The following is a 10,937-nucleotide window of genomic DNA, read 5'->3' on the forward strand; positions in this document are numbered from 1 at the left end:
TATTAGGGTGTTTTTACCTTCCTCACTACTCCAAGTGATTTCTGCTGCTCCTGCAGTGTCTTTTGAAAAGAGACTTCTCATATTCCTTCATGAATGCTGCTCCACAGAAACAGAAGACGTAGGAGGCTTTCCTTCAGGGGGAGTAGAGGAGGCTGAAAGTTGGGAGAATCAGTCTGAAGAGCTGTCTTTGAAAACTGTGTAGTAAACCAAAGTTTTATAGATTTCCCTCAGACAGCTGTAAAAAATCTTAATTAAAAAAAAAAAGTATTTCCTAGCCCTTGTAGGATGCCATTGAAAGGTACATTTCTTTAGTTAAAAGCACACTTTCTGCAGTAAGGAACAGCTACTGTGCATGGATCAACTCCTGCTCACAGCTCAAGAACAAAACAGTCATCACTTGGCACATTTCCCTCAAATTGTACCATTTCTTGATAGTTTTTGTTGGTTTTGTTTTTTAAACTACACATATACATCCTCTTCCACAGCTACAACTCCAACAACACTTGGCTGCCACTAAAACAAGTTGTAAACCATTTTTTAAAAATATGGGGCTGAGCTATCTTACATCTCCACAGTAGTTGCACGTTTCTTTTCCACAACAAGGTTGAAATTACACGATAACAGCAACAAAAAATTTTCAGAGAAAATCCAAATTGAGGCACACACATTGTCAGCTCATTGCCTCTGTGCAAGCCCAAGTTGATGCATTTAGCAGTAGTTTATCTGCCTGCAAACAATTACACTGTCAGTTTAGCAACTGTCTACTTCACTGTCAGTGAAGCAAGACAAGATATCCCAAATTCTCATTCCATGTGTGCCACCAGCTCTTGTGAAAGGCAGAGGCAGGATGTCTGATTTTTCAGGCTGTGAAAAAGAGGAATGAGAGGTGAAATAGGCAAAGGCTGCTTATCTTCTCTGCTGTGGCACCTTGGGGCATGGTGGGTCCCTCTTTTCAGCAGTTTTCACCCATTTTGTCCCACTGGAAGGTATCTGGAGCTACAGCTGAGGCCTTGCAGGGTGGCAGTGACTGAAGGCAGCTCGTGTCCCTTCTGTCCCTAGGTGTCCTTCAGGTACCACTGCCGGCTGTACCACGAGTGGCGTCGGAACAATCAGCGGGTGATGCTCCTCATCCCAAAATCTGCCAACGTCCTCTCCACCCAGCAGTCCCTGCTGGGCCTGCAGCCCCTCAAAAGGAGCTCCAAGGAGACAATTGTGTGATTTGGGGTGGGTGGAGCTGTACACTAAAGATGTTTTTTCTCAGACTCATTGGGGTCGGGCAGCGTCCAACACTTGGAAATGTGCAATTTGAATTTACAGACTGACTGCAGAGGGATAAATCAGGGTCAGAATTCAAGTCATGGATGCTGCAACCATTTGTGGCATTTGCTAAGCTGCCAAATGTGTTTAGTTAGCATGGACCCTATGGATTCTGCATATATGTTAATTATTGCATCATCAAGAGATGCAAACTTTTTTTATTGTTTAAAGTATTAAACTATGGTAATTAACGATGCAAAACAGGTTTAAAAAGTGCTTTGCTTTTATGATTTCATGTTCCCACAGTACTGTTTCTTTAGGTAGCTGGACAGTAACCAATTTCTTTCTGCTTCCTAAAACAGAGCAATGGCATTTCCTCATTTGATTTTATCTGCAGGTCCATTATACCAATGTTTTGATTATTAAAATTTGTGTGATGAGCTACAAATCAGCACAGTTTTTAAATGCTACAAAGTGATTAGAAAATTGTATTACCCATTTCCTATTTGGCAGGTAAGGTCTGCCAGGAAGATTCTTGTTATGAATCTAGTATGCACAAGAGAAAAATTAGACAAATTGCAATAATCTTCCTATCAAAAGTATTACAGTACATAGCACTCAGGAAAAAAAAAAAAAAAAAAAAAAAAAAAAAAAAAAAAAAAAAAAAAAAAAAAGTGCACATTCTGCTGGTGTGAATTCAAACTTAGCCAATTTATCCTGCATTTACACCAGTCTCAATTTAACTCTACAGCTTACTTTTGTATAGGGAAAGCTCAGCATACATAACGAATGAGATCATCAGATTAGTTTTAGGAAGCAGGGACTCATCTTGCATGGAGAACAGCATTATTTTAAAGCAGCAGAAACTCCAGCTTGACAGGTTGGATTTGGCAGTGTGCAAACCCTGACCTCTCATGGTAGCACTGAGACAACAAAAATTGAAAAATATTTATTACACAGCCTTCTATGGTGACTAAATTGAATTTGAAGTGTAAAGATCAGACCTTATTCCTGGGTGACTTTATCTGCTTCCCCTTGGTTTTATGTCCAATTCATTCAGCCATTCTTCACTCTCAGAAGAGACGTATTTATGTAGACAGACTTATTTTAAATAACTACACAAAATCTTATTACCAAATGCTGCTAGAATTAGAAATCAATACAGAGCCCATCTGAACAGATAAATTTCTTAGAATTGTGCATGAATGGCAATACCACCATGTGCTCTGTTTTCCAAATGCTGCAGCAACTGCAAATCAAAAGGAAAACATAGCAGGAAGGCTAATAACTTGTTATTCATGAACTTCAGGGTATTATGGGTATTTACCATCAGACAAGAAGTTACTTGATGTTTTGTGTGTGCTCTGTGGGGACAAAAAGCTTAGTACACTAAGCCAAATCTGTTAAATTTCTTTATTCTCTCCTGAGCATGTTATTTAACAATGTTCTTTGTCAGTCATGGGGATAGGAGAATCATGGGGATATAAAGCAATAACAGCCTCATTCAAACAGAAAGGTACGTGTAAGTAAGGTGTGTAGGAAAACCATGAACCTGCAGATCTGTACTCATCAGTCTGACAAGGCTGGGGTTGCTCATGTTTGGCTGTGAATAACTGTTTCTCTTCCAGAGAAACCTATATAAGGGTCTGAAGATAAGGATACCACAATCTCTGTGATAGCCTAAAACCTGTAGTGTTTTATTTATCTATTTTTTAAATACCTCTTTGCAAAAGCAAGTAACTATTTAGAATGAAGACTGAATGTGCACGTAAGCAGAATTTCAGATTAAAAAAAAAAAATCTGCTGGCCAGGGGCAAAGAAATAAAGCAAATTTAGCTGGGTCAGGATGCTGTCAGCATTTTAATGCCTAAACATATACTTTAGGTAAGTTTTTTTCTGAAGTTTATTACTGCTCTTGACTTCTTTGAAAGAATTGTTATTCTTATTGAGTTCTATTGCTGGCTGTGCTTCATGCAAAACAAAAATCAGGGTGATACAGAATTAAGTGACAAAACATTCAGGGAAATATTTATTCAAGTGAAGCTGCAACGTCTGCGCACAGATCAGCACAGTGGCTTGGCCCGGCTCATCTGTGGCTTTTGTGTTGTTGTTGTTTTTAGTGTAAATACATCTTTATTTACCCAAAGAAGGCATACTTAAGCAGAGAGGAAAAGTATGGTCCAGTTCAGCACATACATGACTAACCCAGTTTCTGTGCTTGATGCAGAAGCACAGAACTGTCTGGTGAAGTCACTAGCAGTAGTGTCCCGTGGACTTTTTTGAGGAAAAAAGTGTCAGGGAAGATCCAGTCAGACACTTACCATTGCATTAAACCCATGAAAAAGAGGCATACTTGTATTTTTCCTTGTTTTTCCTAAAACACAAGAAACTGGGAGGTGATAGATATAACTCTTAATCCCAGTTCTGCTCTAAACATTTACAGACAGGAGGATCTGCCAGATGGGAGTTGATTTTTCTTCCACAAATTGATGCTGTAGATGCCACACCAAGCCCAAATTTCCATAAAAAACTCGATGATTACAGCAAATATTCTACAACAGCAGCAACACCCATTTCTGTCTGAATAGAAGTGAAAAGACAAACTTAACCACAGCAGAAGGCACAGCCAGCAAAGCTCCTGGCAGCACAGTGACACCTTTGTTATGCTCTCCTTAAAAACCAAAATTAATTAAAGAACATAATTAATGACAGGATGAGTTACCATCTTTTTATTTTTTAAAATCACTCAACTTCCCTCTTAGCAATTTTATGCTTTCTTCTCATGCAGCTGACCTTGTAATTTACATTCCTTTTCCAGATAAGAAGTTACATAGAAGGAAAAGTATTCAACAGTATTTTAAGTTGCAAATGATAAAAGCGGCCTGTTCTGATTCAGTGTGTTGCCTTCGATATGAGGCAATGGCGACCTGGTTTCAAAGAGTCAGCACGGCAGCTCGACGTCCTCGAGCTACTCGGGCCACTAACACGCTGACACCAATGTGGTGGACGGCAAATGGCGGTTTATTGTATTACACGTGGGGTTAAATAGTCTAAAGGGTCTTCTACTATGTCAGTGGGAGGGCAAAGGATCTAAAGGTCAGTGGTTGGTGGGAAGCTAATGGGGCTAGGAGGGGCCACCACCGAAGGGACGGGGGGAGGGTCCTTATCTTCCCGTGACATCACGTGATCTTCCGAGCGCCTGTCCCTAGCTATCACCCACACATCTCCCCCCCCTTTTCACAAAAAAAAAATGAGGTAGTTAGAGGCATTGGAGAAAAGGGGTACAAGGTAGTAACTTGATAAAAAAAAAGAAGGGGTTTGGAAAACTTGAGTAAATTCTGCGAAGCTGACTAGGCAGAACTTTGCAACTGGCAGTGTTCACAGTTTGGTTTACAACAATTGTTGCTGTCCTACAAATAGAATGTTGGCCCGTTCTAGGCGTGTTTGAATAAATGTGACCAGCTTGTTTAACAGGCATGGTCCAATGGCGAGAGCTAAGAGTAACATTGCCAGTGGACCAATCAATGTGGAAATTAGGGTGGTGAGCCATGGCGATTGATTGAACCAGGACTCGAACCAGCCCTGTTGGGCTTCCCTGTCTTTCTTTCTCTGAGCCAGTCTATCTCGGAGTTCTGCCATGGAGTCTCTAACGACTCCTGTATGATCAGCATAAAAGCAACACTCTTCTTTCAAGGCGGCACACAGGCCTCCTTGTTGCATGAGCAGGAGGTCCAGTCCCCGCCTGTTCTGCAGGACGACTTCTGAAAGTGAGGAAACCGATTTCTCCAGGAAGGAGATGGATTTCTCGATCCTCTGCAAGTCCTCGTCGATAGTCACTTGTAGTTGAGAAAGTCCTTGGTGTTGGGTCACGAGGGCTGAGACACCTGTGGCTGTACCGGCTGCTCCCAGGCCGAGCAGCATCGCGATGGTTACCCGTTATTATCTCTCGCTTGTGGAGCCGGCCCGGTTCCTCGGAAAGTTGGCACACCTCCTCGTCTGAGCGGTACAAGACCCTAGGAACAATCAGAACTTGGATACAAAAATCATCAGAGTCATTGAATTTGGCCAGGGACACACAAGGACTCACCCCAGACCGTTGACAAACCCACATTCCGGATGCCGCTGGGATCACCCACTTATTGATCTTCTTGTCAGGTTTGACAACTTCGGTGCAAACATTTCCCTTCTGCTTGGCTAAAGTTGCACTGCCAAAGCATTTTCCCTGACCCGTGACTTGACTCAAGGTGATTCCTCTGCGGGGAGTGTCCCACCTGCACTGGTGGGGGACATCAGCTGTGGAATAACTGAATGGGATGTTTAGAGCAACTCCTTCATAGAAAGGAGGTTTAACATCGTAACAGAGCCAGCATGGATTGGTTAGGTTTGGGTTGGATTCATTCAGAGATGAAAAGGTAGCTTCTAGCATGCGGAAAATGGGATTCGGGTCAGACACGGCTAAGTGGTCTATCTGAAAGGCATCTGCATAGCTGGTCGGGGTATTGGTGACCTTTGTGGGCAAAGATTTGGGGTGGATTGTGCTTTTCCCTTTTTGTGAGTCTCTAATAATTTCTTTGGGTCCGACCGCTCGGGGCACTGGCGGCTGGAGCCTGATAATCTGTACATTCACCCATTCTTTTGGTGACTGGAGGACTACTGTCCACGTCCTGCCTGTGGCCCAGCTAGGGTGATCTGGTTGTAAAACAGTCATGTTATAATCAGTGCATGTCCGGCGTGCAGGGTCCTGATAATAGTTTCGACAGAACCCTGACCTGAAGAAGGGTTTGTTACAGCCGGTGGGTGCCCAGGAGAACTGTAAGAATTTATCGGGTTCCTGTGGGTCCCACCCATATCCTGATGGTCTGGCATCTGTAACAATGGTTTCACAGCCCCAGTAACCACAGTGGCCCCACCCCGGGTAGTTGCAGTACCTTTTCCCTGGGTTGGAGGCTGGGCACCAGTAGGCCATGTACATGTGCATGAGGTGTGGGGCGTGGCGGTCTATCTTTGGTCGCCCCGGGAACAGATCGGTGATGTGGAACACAAAGGATGGGGTGCCCGGTGTGGTGATTTCTTTGAGCACTTTGTCATTTGAAAGGTGTTTCATGACCCACCTGAATGGTTGATGAGGATAATAGTCTGGGCTGGCTTGCATTCTGGCAACCAGCCCCAATAGCAAAATCATACAAAAGCATCGTTGTTGCCTGGGTCTCACTGGCGTGGGACACTTGGGTGCTCTCGGTTTGTTCCTTTTCTCTGGAATCGCTTTTACAATTGTTTGTATGTCTTTGGGATTTACTGGCGTGTATATTTTTTGTTGGTTGTCCTCTATTCTAGTAACCCTTACTGGGAATGCTTTCACTGTGGAAGCCGGTGTCCACTCAGCACAGGCTATTTTTATTTTTCCCCAGTCAGTGACCTGGGCTGGCTCATGTTGTAAACTCTTTTTGAAGTGGCTGAAAGCTTTATTAGGTTTCATTTTAAATCGTGTTGGTTCTGCTCTCTTTGTTTCTGAATCCCAATCACTGTCTGTCTGCTCTCCGGAGCTGCTGCTGCCGGTACTGTCTGACAAGGAGTCAGAGGCACACTGCCAGCTCACTTCTGGGTTTGAGTGTCGTTCAGTGCGGCTCCGGCCCCGCCCCTCCTCTCGGGGGTGGCTCCGCTCCCGCCCCCCCTCTCGGGGGTGGCTCCGCTCCCGCCCCCCCTCTCGGGGGTGGCTCCGCTCCCGCCCCCCCTCTCGGGGGTGGCTCTGCTCCCGCCCCCCCTCTCGGGGGTGGCTCCGCTCCCGCCCCCTGGGCTTGCCCTGCCTCCTGCGGGGCGAGGTCTCTCTCCTAAATGCTGGCAGTGCTGAACGCAGCTCCCGACGGGACACGTGCTCCTCGCGCCCCTCCCGCACGTGCGTGCCTGCGGGAAACCGCGGCCCCGAGGCGCGCACGCGCTCCTCGCCGCTGTCCCGTGCATGCGGGTCTGCGGAAAACCACGGCTCCGAACCACGCGGGCGCTCTCCGCGGCTTTCCCGCGTGTGCACGTCCGCGGGGAACGGCGGCGCCTCCCCGAACGTGCTTTCCCCACCGCCTCCCGGCGCGCACGCGCCCGCGGAAGCCCACGGCGCCGGGCCGGGCGCACTTTCCCCGCCGCTTCCCGGCGCGCACGCGCCTGCGGAAGCCCGCGGCGCCGGGCCGGGCGCGCTTTCCCCGCCGCTTTCCCGTGTGCACGCGCCCGCGGGAACTCGCGGCGCCGCTCCGAACATGCACCCCCTCCCCTCCTGCTGCGCGCACGCGCCAGCAGAAGCCCGCGGCTCTTGTCTGAGCACGCATTCCTCTCCCTCTTCCCCGGCTTTCCCCTGCGCATGCGCACTGGCGCACACCCACGGCTCTGGGCTCTCCCCACCACAAACGTTCAGACCCCGCCCCTCCCCGCTGCCGCCGGCGCCATTTTCAAACCTGTACGGTGGCGGTGCCGGCCGCGTGCTCTCCTGAGCCACGTGCTCGGCGTCCCTGGCCTCCTCGGCCAGTCCTTGCCAGGAAAATCGTACGCGCTGCCGCGCCTCGGGTACCGAACCACCGATCGACGGCAAGGGGACTGAGGAGGGACCTCCGGATGCCCGGGAAGGCTCCGCGGGCGGGGGGGAAGCCGACGGGCTCGGGGTGGGGGTCGGGGGGTTCCCTGAGGGCACCGGGGACTTTGGGCTCGGGCTCCGGGAGCGGGGAAGCGTGCTTGGCTCCCGCGGCTTCTCGCACTCGGATAAATCATTTTCAAACGCCGTTTGCGTGGTGGCCCCCACTCCCAGCTTAGGAGTGGCCAGCAAACACACACGGGCGGCACTCCAGGTCTCTTGTTCTTCCAGCGCTTTCCGTAAACTTTGCTTGACCCTCCCCCATGCTTTAAGGTGTTTCCCGCTCCCTGTGGATTCCATATCTTCGGCCAGCGCGAGTGTACACCTCCCCCATACCTCCGAATGGAGGATTTCTACTGGGCGCTCTATCACCCCAAGCTCCAGTAATCTTGCCAAAGCAAGTTGTAAATCTCTGGGCTTGCACTCAATCCCCCACTGTCTGTGAATTACACTTACGACCTTCGCGATTGCCTCCATGAGTCTCGCTGGTCCGGGGACGTCTCCCCCGCCGAGGGTCAGTTCCTTTGGCCTGCCCCGGCCGCTGCTCCTGTCCAGGCGAAAAATCCCGACTCCCGAGCGTTTTTCTTGTTCCCGGGCTTTCGGCACCAGAATGTTGCCTTCGATATGAGGCAATGGCGACCTGGTTTCAAAGAGTCAGCACGGCAGCTCGACGTCCTCGAGCTACTCGGGCCACTGACACGCTGACACCAATGTGGTGGACGGCAAATGGCGGTTTATTGTATTACACGTGGGGTTAAATAGTCTAAAGGGTCTTCTACTATGTCAGTGGGAGGGCAAAGGATCTAAAGGTCAGTGGTTGGTGGGAAGCTAATGGGGCTAGGAGGGGCCACCACCGAAGGGACGGGGGGAGGGTCCTTATCTTCCCGTGACATCACGTGATCTTCCGAGCGCCTGTCCCTAGCTATCACCCACACACAGTGTGAGTGTAATGCAAAATGAGGAAGTTTTACTTCTTTTACGTAGTCTTCTCCCTGCATGACTTGCCTATCACATTACATAAAGATTTAGAAATACCTCAGCTTTCTGTTCAGCTGGAAGGAAGTCACAATAGAAGCAGTTATTAAAGATACTTGAGTTTTTGGTGTTGTTAAGGGTTTGGGTTTTTTTTCGTTAATCAACTGAACAGTTCTGCCAGACTGAGACCTCAAAATGTCGTTTGCATTTCATTTATTTAAACCAGCTTTGCACCAATACAAAGTCACACAGGGCAAAGTGACAACTCTGCATAAAGGGACCTGGAGCCAATATATGCAACTGGCCTTTGATGCAATGGATATTATCAAAAAGAGGTATGAGAACAGATGCTGGGACAGACTCATGCACTAAGAGAGCTAAAGCTCTCTCTTTGAAAAAAACCACCAAACCGTTTAATAATTAAATACCTTTACTTGTTGCTTTCTGTGAGACAGAGCATCATTTAACACAGAACTGGTTAATTAAAGAAGCATTTTCCTTGCAAGCAGAACTGAGCCCTGCCTCTTTACTTCCAATTATTGGGTATTTAAAAGTATCTTTAAAATGTACAATGCACACTCATAGAATCACACTATTTTTAAGGTTGGAAAGATGCATTGAGTCCAACCACTGACCCAGCACCACCATGCTGACCACAAACCATGTCCCCAAGTGCCATATCCACAGGTTTCTTGAACACTCCCAGGGATGGTAATTCCAATCCTTCAGTGAAGAAACTTTTCCTAATATCCAGTTTAAACCTTCCCTGGCATTGCAGGGGGTTATTGTGACCCAAGGGCAGGACCCAGCACTTCCCCTGGTTGTAACTCACCCCACTGGCCTCATCCCATGGATCCAGCCCGTCCACACCCCTCTGCAGAGCCCTCCTGCCCTCTGGCAGATCCGCCAATTTAGTATTATGTGCAAATTTACTGAGGGAACACTCCAGATCAGTAAAGATAAATAATAACCAGAGCTCGTCCCAACACAGTATGCACTGATGATGGCACCTCACTAATACACTGTGTTATTCCATATTTCAAACTTAGTTTCACATGCATTTCCACATGAGACAGCTTTTTCAAAAATCAAGAGTTACATCTTTCAGTCCTTAACCTGCTTTCAGGTCTTAAATCTTTTGCTGACAGCCACTCCACACTTGCTTGTGGCAAGGCTACAGAACATTTCTCCTCCCTTAAGTGTTGTTGAAAGGTTACAGAACCAATGGGAACTTTCTTTATTCTAAATGTACCAAATACTTTCCCAAAAAACCTTGTCAAAATAGACAACAAATGTTGATATTCCATGTACAACATGCCCTTAGGAGCAAAAACAGCACACTAGCCTCAAAAACAAGATGCTGCAGTTGCAGGGGAAACCAATGTCACAGTTTCATTCCATGTTTTCTATTATTATGCAGAAAGTAAGACTTGCTTGCCAATAATAATATTTTTTGTTCTGAAAGTGCAGAACAGCTAGGAAAACTCACATCCAAGACTTAATTTTTAATGGTAGGAAAATTCTATCAATCAATCAGCTTAAGCTGAAATGTGCCTTCCTTTACTGATGCTCCTAATGCAGCTTTTCTTTGGGGTTAATCACACTGTGTTTTTATCACACAGAAATCCTGTATTCATGCAAACCCACTAGAAAGAAACCAGGACATCAGCAAAAGGCTCTGAGCAAGAAATGCACACCAAGCAAAACCTGAAATAAAATTGCTAGTTTTTGCCATAATCCTGTGATGGAGCTAGTTGAGTGTTATAAATAATTAAGTGTCCCAGCATTTTGTTGATGTCAACCATCATATACCGAGAAAGACTAAATAAGCATTCACAGCCCCTACATACAGCCTCCACGGCCTTTCTAAAAATCACCAGTTGTCCTCTTTGGGACAGAGGCGTTAAGAGCTTTTATTCTCCATCAACTACTTGATTTCTTTGCCTGGAGAAAAACCCTTCTGCCATTTCTGAAAAGCAGCAGCATTTTTTTAACTCGAAGTACAGATACTGCTTACAGTACAGTATGAATATGAAATATAGTGATTCATAGATAAAAGCCATCCTTTTCAATTCAGTAAGTCCCAAATTAG

General features: G+C 46.7%; 2 protein-coding genes across 3 annotated transcripts in view; one reads left to right on the top strand and one right to left on the bottom strand.

The window, feature by feature from the left end:
- MARCHF3 (membrane associated ring-CH-type finger 3) overlaps positions 1-3,938 on the top strand; it is a 58,653-nt gene extending 54,715 nt beyond the window's left edge. The window contains exon 6 of one of the 2 annotated variants that reach the window (XM_063423292.1): positions 1,060-3,934. In XM_063423292.1, the coding sequence (XP_063279362.1) occupies positions 1,060-1,218 (159 nt within the window). In that variant the 3' untranslated portion in view covers positions 1,219-3,934. Of the gene's footprint in view, positions 1-1,059 lie in introns of both variants that reach the window. The other variant, XM_063423291.1, reaches the window with a different exon arrangement.
- Positions 3,939-4,080: 142 nt separating this feature from the next.
- LOC134564501 (uncharacterized) lies at positions 4,081-9,493 on the bottom strand. The gene is given in 3 exon segments (XM_063423397.1): positions 4,081-5,191; positions 5,193-8,487; positions 9,481-9,493. Coding segments are annotated over 3 exon segments (3,852 nt in total). The 3' UTR covers positions 4,081-4,647.
- Positions 9,494-10,937: the final 1,444 nt, after the last annotated feature.

The sequence above is a fragment of the Prinia subflava genome, chromosome Z (assembly GCF_021018805.1).
Source record: "Prinia subflava isolate CZ2003 ecotype Zambia chromosome Z, Cam_Psub_1.2, whole genome shotgun sequence".
Lineage (NCBI taxonomy): Eukaryota > Metazoa > Chordata > Aves > Passeriformes > Cisticolidae > Prinia > Prinia subflava.